The sequence below is a fragment of the Zea mays genome, chromosome 2, assembly GCF_902167145.1.
Source record: "Zea mays cultivar B73 chromosome 2, Zm-B73-REFERENCE-NAM-5.0, whole genome shotgun sequence".
Taxonomy (NCBI): domain Eukaryota; kingdom Viridiplantae; phylum Streptophyta; class Magnoliopsida; order Poales; family Poaceae; genus Zea; species Zea mays.
Window position 1 is genome coordinate 195,241,784 of NC_050097.1, and position 21,534 is coordinate 195,263,317.

The 21,534-nt window shown below is 44.1% G+C and overlaps 2 protein-coding genes across 3 annotated transcripts in view; both read right to left on the reverse strand.

Moving 5' to 3' along the window:
- Positions 1-1,018: 1,018 nt before the first annotated feature.
- On the reverse strand, positions 1,019-5,575 carry LOC100194067 (uncharacterized). 2 transcript variants are annotated; one of them, XM_020547439.2, is made up of 2 exons: positions 1,555-5,575; positions 1,019-1,471 (listed from the first exon to the last, which is right to left on the reverse strand). In XM_020547439.2, exon 1 carries the CDS (start codon positions 5,344-5,346, stop codon positions 4,246-4,248), a length of 1,101 nt encoding a protein of 366 aa, XP_020403028.1. In that variant the 5' UTR covers positions 5,347-5,575; the 3' UTR covers positions 1,019-1,471; positions 1,555-4,245. The 2 variants fall into 2 exon arrangements, with proteins under 2 accessions (XP_020403028.1, NP_001132595.1); NM_001139123.1 differs by lacking the exon at positions 1,019-1,471 and having other exon boundaries at positions 3,963-5,416.
- A 3,864-nt stretch (positions 5,576-9,439) lies between these two features.
- LOC103647542 (uncharacterized) overlaps positions 9,440-21,534 on the reverse strand; it is a 32,120-nt gene continuing 20,025 nt past the window's right edge. The window contains exon 2 of the mRNA XM_008672061.4: positions 9,440-9,619. Within this exon, the coding sequence (XP_008670283.1) occupies positions 9,440-9,619 (180 nt within the window). The remainder of the gene's footprint in view (positions 9,620-21,534) is intronic.

A 21,534-nucleotide genomic window follows, 5' to 3' on the forward strand; every position in this document is an offset into this window, starting at 1 on the left:
TTATTTGAGAACGAAGATAGTAATATTTTTTCTTTACAATACCTTTTAAAAGATTACGTCCTCTAAATCTTCTGTCTCCAGCAACGTCTCTAAATTCAGTCTTCTATATCTACAGTAATAACTGAATTCATAAACTACACTATTTTTCGTATTAAAAAACTAGACATAATTTTTTAAATGATACTGTACTCATCGTCGGTCAATTAGCAAATCAATTAACCGGGATGTTGCACTATATATTTATCCTTTTTCGTTCACCCAAACAAAAAAAAAGCTTGTGTGCCAAACTTGAATTATGGAGTACTTAAAACAATTTCATTTCGGGACCCACATTACTAAGTATTTGAATGCACTAAAAGTAATAGTTAGTTGGCTAAAATTTGTTAGTGGAATTAGCTAGCTAACAAATAACTAACTAATTATTAACTAATTTACCAAAAATAGCTAATAGATGAACTATTAGCTAAGATGTTTAAACTAATTTTAGCCACTAACTATTAGCTCTAGTGTATTCAAACACGCCATAAGGTAGCAAAATGTGTGCGGAGTAACGTAGAACTACAACATTGACGCATGAATGAGGTCTGCCGTTCTCCACATTGTCATCCACAGATGTTAAGGAAGTTCAAACATAAATAAAAAAACCATGACAACAAGCAACCACTTTACAGTTAACTGAAACAAGTTATGAAGTATCCAGGTCCATCAGTCACATGATGAATAGAAGCACAGATAGACAGTGACATAATTTGAGCATATACTGAAGTTGGTGTTTCACTGTCCCTGCTGCTCCATGAAGCCATTGGCTCATCATCCATTAAACAAATGAACCCAACAAAAGAAAAGAACAAGAAAAAGAATACATGTTACTTTATCGTCCACCACAGTATTTAAATATTAAAAATGATGAAGAACTGATGACAAATCAGTTAAATGCAGTGCCACCAACAGAGCACCCCCACCACATTGTAGAGCGACAGAGTTCTCTGATAACATAAAGAACACATACGGCAAAAACTACCACAAACACAGGCATGAACTACCATAAATATTGGTGTTTTTTATACTAACTTGGTAAAAGTAACACATGTGAGAACTATATGGATTTCTGGTTTGGTGTACATAGGAGCTAAACTTTGGCAGTTTTGAACAAGTTAGACCATCATAATTCTGCTAATGATTCATTTTCTCTACTTGTTCTTCGCCTTCTCATCTAAGAACTGCTTCAACATCAGAATTTGAGTGTCCCTTGCTGCATGAAACAAAAATGGAAATAAACAAATATTGTGACACCTAAACCAACTTAGTTGGTATCAAATAAATATAGAAGACAAGGGGGAAAACTGTTGGAATAAAGGACCACTGAATCTCATAAATCATGATGCATGCTGACAGTGTGTGAGTGTGATATGCAATGGCTAGGAGGGAAGATGCTGAAGTTGTTGCTCAGTTCAGTTCAGCTCGTGTGTACCTGAGAAGTGAGAAAAGGGCAAATCTCCTGTGAACACCTGACCCATGGTGAAGAATGTCTGAAACAAGCATGAAAGAACTTACCCGTAGTGGCTTGCTTCATGATGTTTAGTGGCCATGATACCACATAAGGCTTTGTTCGTTTCATCCCTAATCCATAGGGATTGAGGGGGATTGGAGTGGATTGAAGGGGATTTTGACTTGTAGGGGATTCAATCCCTCTCAATCCCCATGGATTTGATAGAAACGAACAGGGCCTAAGGGTTGGTGTAACAACTGTACATTTCAAACAGATGATATTTTCATCATTCCTTATACATGAAAATACGGACCATCTTGTATTCTAAAGGTCCTCTTGCCATCTGACAAAATTATCAAGATGCCTAACAAAGATAACTTATGTTACAGGAAAATTCCTTAAATCTGCTTGAAACCTTAATCAATGGAGTGAGCTCCTTTTCACGGTTCCAGAAAATTATTCTTGATTATAAACCTCCTAGAGCATATGCATGCAAGCACATTTTTGGCCAAAATTTCTTCATTGTACTCATGCAGATGGAAGACATAAAGGCCTTGCGCACAGATGAACATTCAATGTAGAAAAAGGGACATAATGTGGCTTATTCTATGTCAATGAAAGAATCAATGATAATAATATGTACGTACTCCTCAAATTGACGCAGAAATGAGAGGACATACCCTAGTTTTATATTAGCACAAAAAGGGAATTCCTTCACGGTGCCCGGCATGGGACCAAAAGCTACGTATCTGAAGTTTGTTTAGTAAATGACAAATTAATCATTAAAACACTCCTAACCCATTGCAAGCAAGAAAGGAACGATAGACTAAGATCCCCTGAACCAAGGGTTATTCTATGAACAAATCTGGGGAAAACAGAGAAATACGTATCTGAAGTTTGTTTAGTAAATGACAAATTAATCATTAAAACACTCCTAACCCATTGCAAGCAAGAAAGGAACGATAGACTAAGATCCCCTGAACCAAGGGTTATTCTATGAACAAATCTGGGGAAAACAGAGAAATCAAACGGAACAGGTTAAGGAGGATGCTTCATTCACCATCGTCGGCTTGGATTCGGGACCGTCGACCGAATCGAGGACGAAGACAACAGTAGGGGTGGAAACGAGACGAGCCGAGCTCGGCTCGCCCATCTGGCGAGCTTGAAAAAGCGGCTCGGCTTGCTTCTGGCTCGCGAGCCGGCTCGCCGAGCCAACAATCCTAGCCATAAACGTAGATCTGCTCTCTAAATTATAATACAAAATCTTTAAAATACTTTAAATAACAAATTTTATATTAGTAAAATAGATATCGCTAATATAATATAGAAAATAGATTAATTTTGTGTAGCAATCTCAAATAACATAAATTAATTGTCTACTCGGTAGTAATATTATATGCTAATTAGAATTTTATGTAACAAATTGTTGTTGGGTCAAGCCACGAGCCAGCTAACGAGCTACAGCGAGTTGAGCCGAGTTGACTCGCTCTTTTCACGAGCCACAAAAACAGGCTTGGCTCGGGCTCGTTCTGAGCGTCGAGCTGGTCCGAGCCGAGCTGCTGCGAGCCCGAGCCAGTTCGTCGAGCTCGAGCTTTTTTTCCAGCCCTAGACGACAGCAGCGCCGGGCTTTGATTCCTTTTCTCGACACCGAGTTTGGAGGACAAATGGTCGATGGAGTTGGTCGTTGCTGCTGGCTTGCGCTCGCGAGGACCTCCGCCACTGGCTTGGGTTTTGCAAGGATTCCACCTGAGATGAGCGGTCCGCCGCCGGAACCGCCCGACTTTGGCCGTATAGAGCCCAGCTTCGCGTCCAAGTCCAACAAAGCACACTGGGAACAAACAGGCAGCGTAGGGAGACAATTGTGACAAGAAGGGAGAACGAGAGGGAAGGTTCCGCGCTGCCGTGGGAGAGAGAAGCAGCCAGCGTGTAGCGGACGCCCGAGATCCACCACATTTAGCGTCTCTTTCACATATGGCAAAATTTAGGGCTCCTTTTGGCGTGCATTGCTGGAGGCGTACAGGATGACATCATCCGCTAAATTTAGCGAACAAGACCCTTTTACAGGGTGTTGTTGGAGACAGACCGCGAGCTTGTGTGAGTGTGTGAGAAACAAGTTTCTTGCAAAAGAAGCCCTAGTTCGCGGCCTATCTTTTGGGGTTTATTGATCTGGTGGAGGAACCGTTTCAGCTTGTACATGTTTGTGCCGAATCCAACATCGATCGTCGCTCTGAGCCCTAAATTAACATAGGAATTACAAAAGGATACTCAAACAATTCAGAGTTATTGGGGTTATTCCAGACCTACTTTCCCAGTTCACACTTCAGTTGTCTATATCTTAATAATCAGCCAAGCCGCTTGTTAAGATATAGGCAACTTGGGAGCGTCACCAATGCTCAACACTTGATTCAAAGGAATAATTGCACATACCAAAATTTCACTGAGATTAATACCACATCCTTCGAAGGGGGCTGTTGAAAAAACTAATCCTTCATTCATTTTAGATCAAAAGATGAAAATTTATACAGAACAGAATATCCTAAGACAAGCAATGAAAATAGAATTGAGGCAAAATTACTACCACACCTATGGCGAATGGCAACCTCACTTGCAATCTTCTCCAGCGAGGGGCTAAACTGACCTTAGCAATCTTCTCCAGCGAGGAAGTATTATTATTAACCACAAAACCTGACACAGCAGTCAGCAGCTATGTCATAATGTAGGGCTTGCAATAACAGCAAGCCCTAGCTAGGTGCTTCTTACTTCCGCCGGCCCTCAAGCACCTTCTTCAACTCCTCACTTGCTTCATTTGAGGCCGGTTTCGTCCCACTGTCTACCAATTCCTTCGCATTGATGTGGAAATGGCGATCTGGTTTCGACACTAAAGAATGTTGTTGAGGTGGCACTGCTGTTGGCAGCTTACGATCATCGCCTTTGCCGGCTCCAATCTCTGCACGCAAGTCCTCAACTGCACGACGCAGCATTGTGTTCTCCACATTCAGCTTATCCAGTTGCCTCTTCATGAATGACAACTCTTCATCCTTGGCTGCCGGTGGTGTATCTTTCTTCCTCTTCTTGTCCGTTTCAGACTGTGAAGGCACCTTGGGCGTGTGCTCGATGGTGATCTTGTTCATCACCAGCAGCGGCAGCTTGCTGATGGCGAGGCTCCCAGCCTTGCGCCCGTACCCGTTGTCTGCAAGCGTGGCCTTGATCTCCGGCGGCACACGCAGCCCCCACTGGAACCGCAGGCTCGCTTTACTCCACAGTGGCAGCATGCTCCTGGTCGTGAGCCGCATCCCGGACAGCAGCGCGCCTACGCCGCCGCCGCCGCCGTCCGTCCCGGTGACGGCCGCCACGTTCGCCCCCAATACATTCCCGTTAAAGGAGAAGCCGTTACCGTGTGCTTCGCAGTCGTGGTCGTCGCCGTTGGTGGTGAGGTCGACCATCTTGATCGCTAGCGGGGGCGGAGTGGATGTGGGCGGCGGTGTCGGCGGGGAGCGGACGGAGCTGGCGACGGCGAAGTCCCCGATCCGGGGCTTGAAGAGGAGCGAGAAGGCGGGCGGGTTGGAGGAGGTGAGGTTGAATTCGGCGGCGAGGGCGAATGGGGCGCGGGCAGGGGACCCCAGCGGCCCCAGCCCCGTGCGGACGGAGAGGGCGAAAGGCTGGAGGGGTTCGTTGGGGCGGTATGAGAGGCGGAGCGCCGGGCCAGAGGAGAAGGCGGTGGAGAGGTCGAAGCGGAGGTCCTTGGCGTCTCCCCCCGCCGCGAGGCCCGAGAGGAAGGGCAGCCCCAGCACGCCAATCGGCACCTTGGCGCGCAGCAGCGGTCGGTCGTCGTCGCGGAACTTGATCGACGCCTTCATGGCGGGCGGATGGGCGGCTAGGGTTAGCCTATATTGGATTTAGGATTTGCCGGGTTGGGGAGGTTCGATGGTGGTGGGGATTTGAAGTCTGGAGGCAAGGGAATTGGCGGCAGAAATTACGCCACCATGGGGTCCGGGGAGGCGGCCGCGGCGGAGGTCATGGAGAGGACTGACTGGGATGGGGGAGAGTGAAGAGGACGGAGGAGGTGGAAGCGGGATTGCATTGGGTATCGAGCTTGCCGGACCGTTTGTTTTCACCTTTTACTGTGTCGCTGCCTTTTTTTTTTCCACGCAAGACGCAACAGTAAAATGCTGCTGTTTGGGCCTAGTCACCCTTTTTTCAGTGATTGATTCCTGAATCAGATGGCCCGCGTCCAAACAATGTCCGTTCTACTAGCCTGCTGTATGAAAAGCCATAGAAGGGCTGGTAAATGTAAATCATAGGCCAGCTTTTATAAAGTTGGGCTAAGGCCATACTATAGGTTTTTGCTTAGTTTAAATGTCGTTTCTTTTCTTCCATAAAAAAATCATCACCCTATTTGCAAAACTCCATTCAATTCAACATTTATTTTTAGCAGACGGGATTATGCTCGTATTTCATTGAGAAGGTAGAAAATTTACAAGGCTCAGCCTATTGCCGAGCGAGTTGCTCGCCTATAGACTGTCGGCACACACTGAGACACTGAAAATGAACCAAGTTGTGGCGTTTATACCAAAGCTCTCAGTCAACTCGACGCCATGAGAACGTCGACAACATTGCAAACCCCACATGTAACCGACAGTTTCCTTCTTCCATGACCAACTTAATGAGTTTCGCTAGTGTTGCCCATCTTCATTGAAAACTCGGTTATTCCTTTCTTTCCAAGCAGGGCTGGTCCTAGCATTTTGGAGATAAACTGCTGAAGGAACATTAACTCCATATACAAGTCTTTGTTGTTGACATCAAAATGTTGACATTCTTTAGTGTTGTCTCAAGTTGAGTATAAGAAGAAACTAAACTTTTGTTATCTAAAGACCACAACTTAAGTGAAGTAAAAAAAATCGAAGATTTTCTCATACCCCTGATATTGTTCGAACCTTATAGTCATTATAGTAATAACTTGATCATCAACAAACAAAAAAAATCAAACCTTGTAGCATGAATTTGGGCCCCCCAAAAAATTTAGGGGCCTTATGCCATCGATTCTTGTGTTGTGCAAGGGACCGGACCGCTGCCACTAATGGACTAGATGTCTGAAGATGATGACATGAGGCACTCAAGCCCTGCCTAACACAGAACCCAACACCAAACTTCTCAAGTAAAGATGCAACTGAGTAACAAGTGATATGTCGTCTCACTTTGTTGATTGTAAAGGGCGCACTTATCACCATATTGAAGCCCATGTCGCTTATGATGATCCTCAGCCCAAAGTCTTATGCATTACGATCGTGAAGAAAATTTAACCTTCGATGGATTCGCAACTCTCCAAATCTCCTTGGTGTCAATCATGGAGGTCTAGAGAAATGGGTTTACAACAGGCTAGCATAAATACCACGTTCAACCAAGATGACATGCAAGTACAAGATCATTGGTTGTTACCACTAGACATGCAACATAGTGGAAGAAGAGCACGGCGACATAGTGGAAGTAATTGTACATCATTGCATACCAGCAACAACAACATGTAAGTGTGCTCCTCATGTTTGTTGTTGATCAACATCTTAGCAATAGTTGCAATATCTCCATGGAATCCATATCATTCGAATGAAACGTTGTGACGCCACATGCGCAGTGAGAGTAAAGGCAGTGATATCTTGGGCACCTGTAACTACAGGGAGAGAGGTAATGGCTAGAATGTTTCTCTCTTCAATCACGTCAACTCCTTTATATATAGACCCCCTAGTAAAGTGCTTTTACCCTAAAAGCCTAGCGATGTTCTCATATATCATACTTACTTATTGGGTATATCAATAATCTGTCACTTGTAGTTGTTAATCGTTTGTTCAACTGTTCCAACCCCTTAAATGTGTACGTGTTTGGTTCATGTGTAGATGACCATGATCAAAACCCATTTTGAGTCCATCAATCAATAGCAGCACCAAGCAACATATATTGAATCTCATGTACACATAAAGATCATATGACTCGAACCTTGATATACACACGTCTTAATTCTTTTGCCATACGATATATGTCAAACTCAAGGCAAGATTTGTACCACTCCTATAATAGTTCAATACTTCACTCGATCTTATAGTGGATTATCACTTAGGCTCCAAGCCCAAGTAGTTCAAGAAAAAAGGAAAATATTGAATGAAAATATCATAGGAAATTAGTCACGGGTCTGTGGAGACCTACTAGCAATGCTTCTTTCCCAAAACACCTAACATAATTGGTCTATCATGCATGCAAATAATTACACATGTATTATCAACATTGACTGTGCAATCATCATATCGCATGTCTCAAGGATCATGCAAGTCATGCGACGCTTTGAATTCCACACCTGATAGTTGAGAGAGGGAATTGAGGGCTTTATGTATGTGTGTGCAATTTTCACTATTTGGTTTTCTCACACGATCCAATGCTCTTGCCTAGTATTCCCTTCTTCCCCTGGTCTTCTTCCGTCAGCTGTTATCGTTCCCTCTTATCTGTCGGCACAATCGCAGTGGTCGTGACCTCCACTCTTGAACTACTACCACATGGTAGGGTCCTCAACCAAAAAAGTTTAGACATGGTGAGCAAGCTCCTCGAGTGGGTCATGCTACTGGCGTCCAACAATGTTTGCTCAATGATGAATCTGATGTAGACTCTAAAGGATATGAAGGAGTACACCATCTCCTTCTCCCATTTGATGGTGGAAATGAACTTCCCATTTTCGAGATTCTTTCTTTACATCCTCAACTTCTATGGTCTCTAGGTTAGGCATCTTACAGTGCACTCCATCCTTGCCCTCTTGACCTTTGCATATCTATGTGAAACATTCGTGGGGGTGAGGCCCTATATTGGCCTTTTTTGTCATTTCTTCGTTCTCTGGGCGTTGAACAACTAGAACTTCGAGAAAGCCTACTTCTAGCTCTGCTAGGAGCCATGCTCCCGACTACCTTATGTCGTGATGAACCTCTCTATAAATGAGAGCACTAGAGGGAGTCATGGATCTATGTCACCATCAAGCTCTAGGCATGTCTATAGATGTCGACAGGGGAGCCAAGGCTAACAATGATGACATTGCTAGTGCATTTTATGTCAGGTTACCATGGAAGTATGTTTCTATCTTCTCACTCAAACAATTACAATCTTGAATCGAACCTAACTAATCCTAAAATTTCTAATTCGAAAAACCATATACCTCATCCGATGATCTAACAACGCTGCTATGTTAACACCTGGTAGCTCCGCCTACGTGGGCCATCCTCTTGCTTGTGCTGCTGCTCGCCTACACATACGGGTATATATGTCCAAATGGTCTAGGTCTATTGGACAACCCATGGCCCAGCATAGTTTAACCTAACCCAAGCACGACCAAGCCCGTTGTCCACCAGATCCATGTCGATCTAATCCGATCACTGCACCATGTCTGGGCCTTAGGTGTAGCACGACCTAGTTTTATTCCCTAATTTTCAATTAAAATATCTATATTACTTGAACATAGAGTATAAAACATAAAAATGTGTGTTATGTTAACTAAACGGGTGTGAACGAGGATTTAAAATCCCTCCGTTCTCAATGACCTAGTTTTATTTTTCCCCATTTATACATGTTATTACTTAACCAAATACTCGCTCCGTTCTTTTTTATTTGTTATGGTTCCCGTATTTGGCAATTTACAGACTAAAATGGAATAAAATTGAGATGATAAAATTAGTCCCTAGAAAACAAACACCCCTAACTCCCACTGCAAGCTGTTCTAGCTGTCCAGTTTTTTATAAACAAGACAGTCTTGGCATAAGTATCCGCTATTCTATTTAACAACATTCCATGATTTCCTGTACAAGAAAAAAAGAATACAAATTGAACCAAAATAAGGGTTTTGCAAGACTATGTGGCTTATATTTAGCCCAACACTGGCCACGGAGCATGTGTTGGTCCAGTTCAATGCTTATTCATTTCTCATTACTTCGCCTTGGAAAAACGGAGGCACCTATACTTCTCACCACTGATGGTGATCTCAAGGGCTCCATCTTGGTTGTCTTGGTTGGAGGCTGTTCCCATGAGAACGCTCTTTTCCTTCTCCAAATTCTCCTTTTCCATCTTCAGCCTGGCTTCTTGTCGTGCAATCTCAGTGTTAGACAACTACTCTTAGTAGGCTATCAGCAGTTATAGAAACCCATCCCAGGATATCAATCCTGTGGTTCCTTGCCCGATTACCCAGATACAATTTCTATAAACTGGGTATGTTTGTGGCTATATATTGTAACATGTTGATTCTAATCAAGCCGGTGTATTCAACTAAATACTCGCGTCTTCATGGTATAAAAGAAGGCTACGTTCTTCGCCTATCCCACCCTCTGCATCCCTCTTCCAGCCATGGCCGCCGAAGCCCCCAGCGATGCCGACATCGTCGCTCGTCGTGCCGCTGACGCCCGACGCTCTACTGACGAACTTCGTGCCGTCGAGGACCGCCGTATCCAGCAAGAGGCTACCGACGTCGCCCATCATCGATCTACTGAGACAGTCGTTGCACTCCAAGCCCGCGCAGATGTCGCGGCCGCTACCGCTGCCGAGCGTCGCCACCTTGCTGCCGATGTCACCCGCCACGAGCAGGCCCTCGCCGTGGCTCGCCAACGCCTTGAGACCGCCTACGCAGCCGTCGACGGTGAGATCGAGAACGATGAAGTCCCAGCCGCCGACGCACAGGGCAGGGGCGCGCATCGCGACGGTTCCGACCCCGACCCTGTCACTGTGCTCCATGCTCAGGCTCTCGGCATCCTCAACATCTGTGGCCTCATTCCAGTCGTCCTCGACCTTGCGACGCCATCCTTCTCCAAGTGGTGCCGCCTCTTCCTCCTCGTCCTCGGCAAGTACGCCCTTGCCGACCACGTGCAGTGCAATGCCTCCTTCCCCGACGTCGCTCACTAGGTCCGGATGGACCTCCATGTTCTCTCCTGGCTCTATGGCTCCATCTCGCCCGAGCTCTATGAGATCGTCACCACCACCGCCCCCACAGCCCGTACGACGTGGTTGGCTCTCGAGGAGCAGTTCGTGGGCAATTGGGAGACTCGCATCATCCTCGTCGACACTGAGTTCCACACCCTCTGCCAAGGCGCCCTCTCCGTCTCCGACTACTGCCGGCGGATGAAAACCCTTGCCGACTCCTTGGTCGAGCTCCGTGAGCCCATCTCCGACCGGCTGCTCACCATCAACCTTCTACGCGGCCTCAACGACCACTTCGCTAACCTGCGCTCGTACTTGATGCGTCAGCGCCCCTTCCCGCCGTTCATCGAGGTCCGCTCTGAGCTCCTTCTCGAAGAGCTCTCCATGGGACCGGCCGCCACCTCCACGGCTCCATCTGCTCTCGTCGCCTCTGCACCGACCTCCACGCCCGGCACCGCCACTGCGCTCGCCTCAGGCCCTCCTCCTACCCAAGCCAGTGGAGGCTACAGCCGCTGCCGTCGGAAAGGAAAGACCATCGGCGGATCTGGTCCATCTAACCCTAGCGACGCTCGCGGTGTCCCTGGCGACGCCTGTGGCCAGGCCACGCCTCCTCAAGGCAGCTGGCCCAGCCTTTACAACCCCTGGACCGGCAACATTCAGATGTGGCCTGGTCCAGTCCAGGGGCACCGGCCAGCCTACCCCACCTCCCACCAGGCGCTCGTGGGTGGGCTTCCTAGCGTGCTTGGGCCTTCCTCGCCTGCTCCCACCGGTTGGGCCCCGCTCTCCTGGCCCACGGCCAACACGCCCGCCTGGACTATTCCAGCCCCGGCTGCCCCTTGGGCCGTCCAGCAGGCCTCGCCAACCCAATAGCAGGTTGCTCCTGGTCCCTTTGGCCCATGGGACTAGCACACTTTAGCAGGTGCTTTCAACACCATGACACTCACCCCGCCAACCGGTGAATGGTACATGGACTCCGGCGCCACCGCTCATATGGCCTCCACCTCCAATATCCTGACTCATTGTCACCCCCCTTCCTCTTCCACTCCTTCTTCAATTATTGTCGACAATGGGACTTCCTTGCCCGTTGTCTCCATGGGCTCCACACATATGGGTCCTCTCCACCTTAATAATGTGCTTGTCTCACCGTCTATTATCAAAAACCTTGTCTCTGTTCGTCAATTCACAATTGATAATAATTGCTCTATTGAATTTGACCTCGCTGGTTTTTCTGTGAAGGACCTCAGGACACTGAGCGTGATCGCCAGGTGCAATAGCTTAGGCGACCTCTATCCACTCCCCATCCCGTTGTCCTCCACCACTTCCCCCTAAGTCCTCCTCACCAGCGCACCATCCCAACCGTGGCATCACCGTCTTGGTCACATCAGCCACGATGCCCTTCGTCATTTAACTAGTTCATCTTCTATTTCATGTAATAAAGGCTCTACTGCCTCTGACATCTGTCACACATGTCAACTTGGTCGTCATGTTCGTCTTCCATTTTCAATTTCCCAGTCTCGTGCTTTGTGTCTCTTTGATCTCGTCCACTGCGATCTATGGACTTCACCAATACCCAGTGTTTCTGGTTATAAGTACTATCTCGCCATCCTTGATGACTGCTCCCACTTCCTGTGGACCTTTCCTCTCCGCCTCAAATCTGATACGTTTCCCACCAATGCTAACTTTTTCTCTTTTGTTGCCACTCAATTTGGCACCACCATAAAAAACTTGCAATGCGACAATGGTCGTGAGTTTGATAACTCCCACGCACGAGCTTTCTTTCTATCCCACGATGTTCACCTTTGTATGTCGTGTCCCTATACCTCCCAGCAGAATGGTCGAGCAGAACGTGTCCTCCGCACTGTCAACAACATCATTCGTTCCTTACTCTTTCAAGCTCACCTCCCTACTTCTTATTGGGTTGAGGCTCTTCACACCGCCACATACCTTCTCAATCTCCACCCCACTAGCACCCTCAATTACTCCACTCCCCACCTTGCACTCTTTGGCCGCCCCCATCTTACGACCATCTCAATGTCTTTGGCTTTAAGTGCTATCCCAACATCTCTGCCACTGCCGCCCATAAACTCGCTCCCCGCTCCACCATGTGTGTCTTCCTTGGTTACTCGTCCGAACACAAAGGCTACCGTTGTCTTGATCTCTCCACTAATCGTATCATCATCTCCCGCCATGTTGTGTTCGACGAATCCTCCTTTCCCTTCGTCGAGACCCCTCCGAGCTCGGCTCTTCCCACTAATCTTGATTTTTTGGATGATTTTTCTGAACAGGTCCCGGTTCCACCATTGGCGCATTGCCCTCGTCCACTATTGGGCAGCGCACCAGCGCCATACCAACTGGGCCGCTCCAGCAGCTGCCCAACCATCAGCCAGGCCACCTGCCTCGCCTAGCCCACTCGATGACCAGCCGCAGTCTAGGCTTGGGTCTCCATCTTCCTCCGGGCCTCACGTGCCTAGGCCGCCAACTTCCCCAGGGCCGTCGTCTGGACCTCTCGTGCCTGGACTGTCGTCTTCAACCGGGACGCGTGCCCGACCAGCTGCATCCTGAGGGCACCAGCGACAACCTCCCTTGGCGTTGGGGCACAACCAGTAGGCAACGATCTACTCGTCATCTGGTTGCTACATCGTCCTCTACACCTATGGGCTCCGTTCCAGCTCTTCCCGTGGTCAACTGCCACGGCATGCACACTCGTGCGAAAAGCGGGTTTCACCAGCCGTGCCTCAACCTACAGGCTATGACTGCTGCTATCTCCCCTATACCATCGACATACCGTCATGCCCTCGACGATCCCCTCTACGTCGTGCGATGGAGGACGAGTTCCATGCCCTCATCACCAACAACACTTGGACTCTCGTTCCGCACCCGCCTCATGCCAACGTCGTCTCAGGCAAGTGGATATTTAAAAGTCGCCTAGAGGGGGGTGGATAGGCGAAACCTGAAAATTATAATTCTAAATCCAAACTAGATCACTAGATTAGTGGTTAGAACAAGATTCACAATTATCGGAGTATAAAAACTAAGTCCTTTGCTTGTAAAGGGTATTGCTTTCAAATAATGCGGAATTGATAAATCAACACAACTATTAGGTCTTACAAGAATAAAGCAAGAGGGCTTAGATAAGAAGAGCAATAACAGAAGTTCTTTCTTGCAAGGTGTTGCTTTAATAAATGAGAATTTAACTTGAAGCAACACCAAATAATATTAGCAAAGAATAGTGCGAGAAAAACTTAGAAAGGGAAAGAACAAACAAATCACAAGCAATAAGCACACGAGACACGGGTGATTTGTTTTATCGAGGTTCGGCCCTCGAAGGCCTAGTCCTCGTTGAGGAGTCCACTAAGGACGGGTCTCTTTCAACCCTTTCCCTCTCTCCATCAATCACACAAGACCGGCGAGCTCTTCTTCTTCTCAAGGATCACTTAAGACCCCGCAAGGATCACCACACTCTTTGGTGTCTCTTGCTAGCTTTACAATCCTCCAAAACTTTGGAGGAAGTTCAATGGGAGTCAAAACTCCACGCGCTAATGAACACAAAGATGTAGCACACACTATCTCTCATTGAATCTCACAAGGCACTAGTGCTAAACTCAAATGAGTAGCTCTCTCTTGCTTGCTCCCTCTTTTGTGGCACTTGTGTCAGTTGTAGTGGTCTAAATCTTGCGTATATGATGGATCAATGAATAGAGGTGGTTGGGAGGGATTGAATATGTCAACTAGATGACTTGGAATGTTTCTTGGGCTCCCACACCTTGAAGTGGCCGGTTGGGGTGGTATTTATAGCCACCAACCAAATTGTAGCCGTTGGAGAAGGCTGCTGGCGATGGGCGTACCGGACAGTCCAGGCACCACCGGACAGTGTCCGGTGTGCCGCCACGTCATCCTCCCGTTAGGGCTTGGAGTTGGTCGACCGTTGGAGGCTTTGTCCTCATGTGGCACCGGACAGTCCGGTGCAGCACTAGACAGTTCGGTGCCCCTCTGACCAACTGCTCTGACTTCTGCCGCGTTCACTGTGCTGCACTGTTCACTGTCAGAGTCGACCGTTGCACGTAGATAGCCGTTGCTCCGCTGGCCCACCGGACAGTCCGGTGGCCCACCGGACAGTCCGGTGAATTATAGCGGAGCTGCGCCTGAGAAACCTGAAGCTGAAGAGTTTGAGGTCGATCCTCCCTGGTGCACCGGACACTATCCGGTGGTGCACCGGACACTGTTCGGTGGCACACCGGACAGTCCGGTGCGCCAGACCAGGGAGCACTTCGGTTTCCTTTGCTCCTATCTTTTGAGCCCTTTCTTTTGACTTTGTATTGGTTTGATGTGAACCTTTGGCACCTGTAGAACATTTAATCTAGAGGAAACTAGTTAGTCCAATTATTTGTGTTGGACAATTCAACCACCAAAATCATTTAGGAAAAAGGTTTGACCCTATTTTCCTTTCAATCTCCCCCTTTTTGGTGGTTGATGCCAACACAAACCAAAGCAAATATATAAGTACATAATTGAACTAGTTTGCATAAGGTAAGTGCAAAGGTTGCTTGGAATGAAACCAGTATATTATCTCTTATAGATATGCATGAATGGTTTTCTTAAAATTTTGGACCACGCTTGCACCACTAGTTTTGTTTTTGCAAATTCTTTGTAAAATTCTTTTCAAAAGCTTTTTGCAAATGGTCAAAGGTACATGAATAAGATTGAAAGAAGCATTTTCAAGATTTGAAATTTTCTCCCCTTGTTTCAAATGCTTTTCCTTTGACTTAAACAAAACCCCCGCTTAATGAAATTCTCCTCTTAGTGTTCAAGAGGGTTTTACAAATTTTTGAAGATACTAGTACTTTCTCCCCCTTTTGAACATAATAAGATACCAATTTGAAAACTTCATTTTTAAAATTCGGTGGTGGTGTGGTCCTTTTGCTTTGGGCTTATACTTTCTCCCCCTTTGACATGAATCGCCAAAAACGGATACTTGTGAGTGAAATACAAGCCCTTGAACTTTCTCCCCAATGGTAAACAAATAAATATGAGTGAAGATTGTACCAAAGTAGACAACAATGCAGAATACCGGCAAAGAGTAAATAATACCGATGGAGTTGAGTGGAAGCGTCGTCTTTGTCGAATACTCCATTTCCCTTTCAATTCTATGACTAAGCATGAGAATACACTTGAAAACACATTAGTCATAGACATAAAAGAGATATGATCAAAGGATATATCAAATTAAACATAATCATAGTTCTATACAACATAGATTGCTCCCCCTAAATATATGCATGGAGAGGAACACATATGTTGGCCTTAAATGCCAAATGCACATAATTAGGTTAATGAGAATATATCTATATCATAGAGAATGTGAAGTACATTGTGTCATAGAATAAGTGTGATGCTCATGACAGTTTATGCACTTATGAAAGCATGTTATAAACTTCTTAAGCATTTACCCTTAAGGATTTCAAAGAGGCTTAAGGACCATCCACCTTTGGAACAAAGGCAACTTATCCTCGTTACAAGGTTAAGCTTTAAGCTCTTTGACAATAAAATCACTTCATCTAGTTTTAACAAAAGATGTATTAATGCAGGAGTGAGATTTTTGAGAAGTTAAACTAGGTATGAAGCAGGGTTAATGCGTGGACATGCTTTCTCTTCCTTTTATACAAGATATGCAAAGAATGTATATAAAAGGGAGATTTAGGTACATGCATAAATGAGATGAAGTAGTTTTACCCTTTTGTACCTTCACATAGAGACGCTCTCTTCATTGTGCTTTGTCCTTAGTCTTAGATGCTTAAGACCTATACTCAAGACAATATATGGAAATATTTTGCATAAGGGAGAGTTCTACAACTAGTGATCCTTTTCTAAGTCATTGTCAGCATATATCAAATGGATCACAAACACTATACCATGTCACAAAATTAGCGGCAAACATCTGTTGGTAAAAATAGGCTTTTGGCGACAGCTAGTCTGTCGCAACATATTACCATCACAGTATCTGTCGGTATTTAGTATTTTAGTGTCAAACAAACTGTCGGCAAAAATGTCGAGCTATTGTGATAGACTATTTGTCGGTATAAATGATTAATCGTGACACAACGTCTGTCGGAAACAAATTGCATCGGATCATTTGTCGGCAATTGAGTTTGGACTTAATTAAAAAAAAGACCAACAGTCGATCAGCCGGCCGACTGGGTACCCGTACGCAAATCCAAATATCTTCGTGCTAGCTCCAGCCTACCCTAGACTCCGCCGCCGCCAAGTGATTGAGGCCGTCGTCCTGCGCCCCGGCCCTGTGGCCTCTGTGGCCTCTGTCGATCTGCCGCCGCGCGCCAAGGAGCAGGCTAATCATCGCGTGCCGTCGTTGTTCGTCATCGACTACAGCCCCGTCTTCCCCCAAGCGGCAACGTTCATCCCCAACTCCATCCACACGGAACACGAGGTGTCACCAGTCTTTGTCTGTGCGAGTACAATAAATCTGGTAAGAATCCACGAATCTACGGCTGTCTTTGATTCGTGAACAAAGCGTGCTCCAATTTTTTGTAGTTACTGGAATTGATTATTGAGTCTTAGGGTTACTGTTGCAGCCGTCCAACCACTTCGATCTGGTCGTCACACTATTTCTTATTGCTATTTCAATGATGGCACACAAAATAGCATAGGCGTGACCAAACAAAAGGCCAGATTAAGATTACCCTACCAATCTGTAGGTAAAATCATGATTACATTACTCACGTTTAGGAAGGGAGCCAGCTACTAGTAATTATGTGAACTAGATAGTACTTGTTAGAAAGCAACATTATCTGAACTATATAGTAGTAGATTTATTATGATATTCACCTTTAAGCAACAACATTGGATACAAAGTTGGCTGCACTACTGCTAGGAACATGTTTGTGCGCATGAAAAAACATTTAAGGAAGGTGAACATTGAACATAGCTACATTCAAACTTCTGTTAGGATGTCAGTCTGGGTACCTATCACTGATCTCCCCTTTTACAGATGGTACTAAAGCATGTTACTGTCGATTTAATCTCTTAGTTCCAAATCGCCTTGTTAGGTATTGGCCTAGTGTGTCTTCAGTTTTTTTAGCCTCAATGCAATTCTGGTCAATGGAAGCTAGCTGTATAGTTGTATCTACTAACTGTTTTTAACTAGATCAATGTTGAACTCTGTTTAAATAAATTGCAAGGTCATATACTTGTTTGTGTGGTAGAATTTTATAGGAACCCGTAGTGTTTAAAGGTTACAGCTCAATACTTCTCTTTTTTTAGTAATATAACTTAAATGGAATGTTTCAATAAAAACTTGTTAATAAAAAACAATGAATCTTGGTTAGTGTTCCATTAAAAACAAATGTAACTTAGTTAGTGTTCCATTTGAAAACCAATTGAGATGCTATTTTAGACCCCCATGAACTGATTGGAACTATCTTATGCTACTATTACAGTTGTCCTTAATTTATTCATGATATGGTAAGATCCAGGTTACATCCAAAGTACATTCTATTAAATATATATAGGATGTCAAAATTTTGCTTTATACTACTTGTCTAACAATTCATGCATGGTCTATTTGATTCATTGTAGGGAAACTCATGAGCTACTCGAGCGGCCGCCATCCTGCTGCTGATCTCCTTCGTCGAGCACGGCTAGTCCATCACTGCCTCACGCCCTTCTTCCTATTCATACACCTCCGCGCGAATCTCCCTGTGGCGACCTGAAAGCCAAGGTGTGTTCCTGATCTCCAACATCGCCTGTCATGTTTATGGTTCTTCTCTGATTGCCCAATAGTCTAATATGCATTTGCCTATTTTGTGAATGAAAATTGCAGTACGAACTGTTTGTTTCATCCCTGAAATTTGTAGAATGAAAATTGTTGTACCATGGTTGATTTCAGGTTGATGTAACTATTTCAGGTTGCATGCAGCTCGTAATGCGGCCGCTTGCTACTCGTTCGGTCTCGGACGACTCTGTTCTTCAGTTCTGTGACGTGTTGTGTCTGCTACAGATGGTTGGACAGGACAGTTGTTCTCTCTGAGACATAATGTCTGCCAATCGTTAGTTCTGTGACGTGCTGTGTCTGCTACAGTGGTTCTGAAATCTGCATCTTTGTTTTGTTTCCCTTTCAGATCTTAGGAGCCAAAGGTCAAGCATCCCAGTTCAAACTGCCACTATTACACTCCACGCTTGTTAATTGTTTTCCTTTCTTTATCCCTAATGGACTGCTAATCCAAACCTGCTACTTGTAGATTCCTCATTGGTCATGCACTTTTTTTCCTTGATAAACTGGTGACATACAGAAGCTCGTTTATTATAGTAGCTTTTTATAGACAACGAATATATTAGATACCTTAGCTGTGTCACAAATACGATCTTTCCTGCCTTTCTGTGTTATCCCGAACCAGCCAATAAGAGTATTTGTAAACATCGAGCCAATAGAATGCATACTAGCGTTTTTAATTTCATTCTATTATGCATTATATATCACATCATTCTATTATATGCACATGGCAATCTGAACTTTGATCAGTGTCCTTCTGGAAAGTGTCCTATTTGAGCAAATCTTTAGACTAGTAAGCATTGTCAATTACAGGTCCTCTTTTTTTTGTGTATGTGCTACATAGCCTGTCTGATAACATGGGAACACCAAACACAACACACTAATCTGATTAATCTGATTAATTTTTTGAAGAATCACCACAGAGTATGTAACCTCATTTGGCTGCACCCCAGCAGCTCCCATATCATCCATGATCCTTGCTGCATCTTGCAACTTCCTACGATGGCAATGTACTCGACAGTTCCATTTTCTAGCATTTTCTAGTGATCCACATGAACAGAACTGCTACAGTCCGACACATACAATTTCGCATGCTAGATCTATTGATTCTCTCATTATTACTCGGGCATGTACTCCTCATTACTAGTAATGTTTTCATTTCTTTGAGTGTAGACAAGGACACAACACACTATTGCATAACTGTGCATCTGAATCATTCTCTGATTTTGTAGACAATTATTGTCTCTAATATGTAATTGTGTTTGCAATGGATCATTCTCTATATTCTATGAATTCTCTAATATGTATTAATAAACCTTTATTGCACTTTCAGTTTGTATTTTCTGTTGGGAGTTTATATATGGACCTGCTGATATAGTAATTGACATATTATCAAAATATTTTGTAGGAAGAGGAGCTGGAAGCAAGGATCGGATTGCTTGAAGTGTGAAAAATGATTACTCGCATGCGTGGTAGCTGTTGGCGTAACATCTAGGCGATGTAGAGAATTTAGTTTGCTAGATGAATCTTTATACTTTTGCATGTAATAGAACTGAAAGATCACTTCAAAATTTAGGAAACGTGTTCTAAACAAATATATGTTGGAATCCAAACATATATTCTGAGCTACATATTATTCAGTTGTCCTGCAATTCTTTTAGTAATCAAATTTCATATATTCTGAGCTACATATTATTCAAGTTGTCCTGCAATGTGCATCATAATCAGTTTATTATTTGTTTCATTATATATTTGTATGCATGTATTCTTTTTTTTAACTGCACATAGGAAATAACATCAGACAATCTGTCGGCATATAGACTTTTAGCGACACACAAGGCGTCGACACAAAAATATGTCGGCTATAGTCTGTCCGACGGCAAAGATATGTCCGTCGGCAAAAACATAAACATTACCGACAGATAGTATGTCGGTAGATCAATGTCTGTCGGTAAATCTTTTTGCCGACAGGACTTTCACCGACACACACTGTCTGTCGCCAAAACTCTTTACCGACAGACTGTTCGACGCTATTTAGGTGTTTTACCATCAGACAGTCCGTGGGCAATATTGTGTCATGGTGTAGTGAAATTGCATAGATGTATGATGAATTCTCCTTTTAACTTAGTGCACATCAAGAGAGATATCGATTGATAGTATATAAGGCACTAAGAAACATAAGTGTTAATTGAAGTTATTCAATGATCAAACAAATAACAGATGTGATCAAAAGAACAACATATGCATTTGATAAGATAGGAGAATCTAGTAGATATGCTACTTTAGCAATGAAACTACAATCCTTGATAAAGATGACATTACTCTAACAAGATGGATTGATTTGTAGTAGCATACTTCATGAGAATCTTATTCTCATACTTGAGACTAAATGAGATTACCAAGATAAAGTGTTAGTCTCAACATGATCAAGATATAGAAATAGACTCCCCCTAAAGATATGCATCAAGAATTTGAATGAGATGAATAGATGCATTCATTTTAGAGACGTGTAGGGAGAAGCATTATACATCTTGATCAAGGCTTATAAGATTTGCAATAAACACCTTATGCCCGATATTCTCACAATGAAAAGGATTTAGAATACTCACAACCACACCATTGATTGTTTTGTAGAAGTAGGTGGTGTTGTCCTTGATGTCCTCCTCTTTCATTTGAGAGTCCTCCCTTTGCAGTGGCTTCTTTTTCCTACCAAACTTATTGAAAATACTCAAGAAAGATGTTAATAGCACAAGGGAGTATATAATGAAGGATGATTTCTTTAGATAGGAAATAAACACAATTCATCATTCATAATTCATATACATGAAGTAAATTCCTTAACGTTAGTGCACATCATTAGGAAAGAGGAATATGCACCCTTTAAACACTTTGATCAATCATAGGAAATTTACTTCTTCATATTGAATTTATTAATCATTACTTAGAAGCAAATCAATATGAGAATATGTATAGCAAAGGCATGAAATAGATTCTAATGGACTAGTGCATTTATGAAAACGAGATTGAATGCACACCTAGCAAAAATTAAGTCCAATAAAGAATCTATTCTTTACACAGGTAAAATAAGATAAATTAGAGTAAATGACCATTGATGGGAAAAGAGTTCACATACCTTTGCTTTTACCTTTCTTCCTTAGGGTGAAGAGTAACCCTAGAGGCTTGTGACTTTAGACATGCACTTTCTCTTTTGTAGATCTCCATAAGTAAGCTCAAGAGATACATGATTAGTAACACAAGCATAAGTTTCCCCTTTTGTAATCATTTTGACAAGGAATGAAAAGTGGATTACTAAAGCATGGAAACTTAATAG

Excerpts from the sequence above, each read along its gene's own strand:
- LOC100194067 (XM_020547439.2), bottom strand. The coding sequence starts at position 5,346 with ATGAAGGCGTCGATCAAGTTCCGCGACGACGACCGACCGCTGCTGCGC.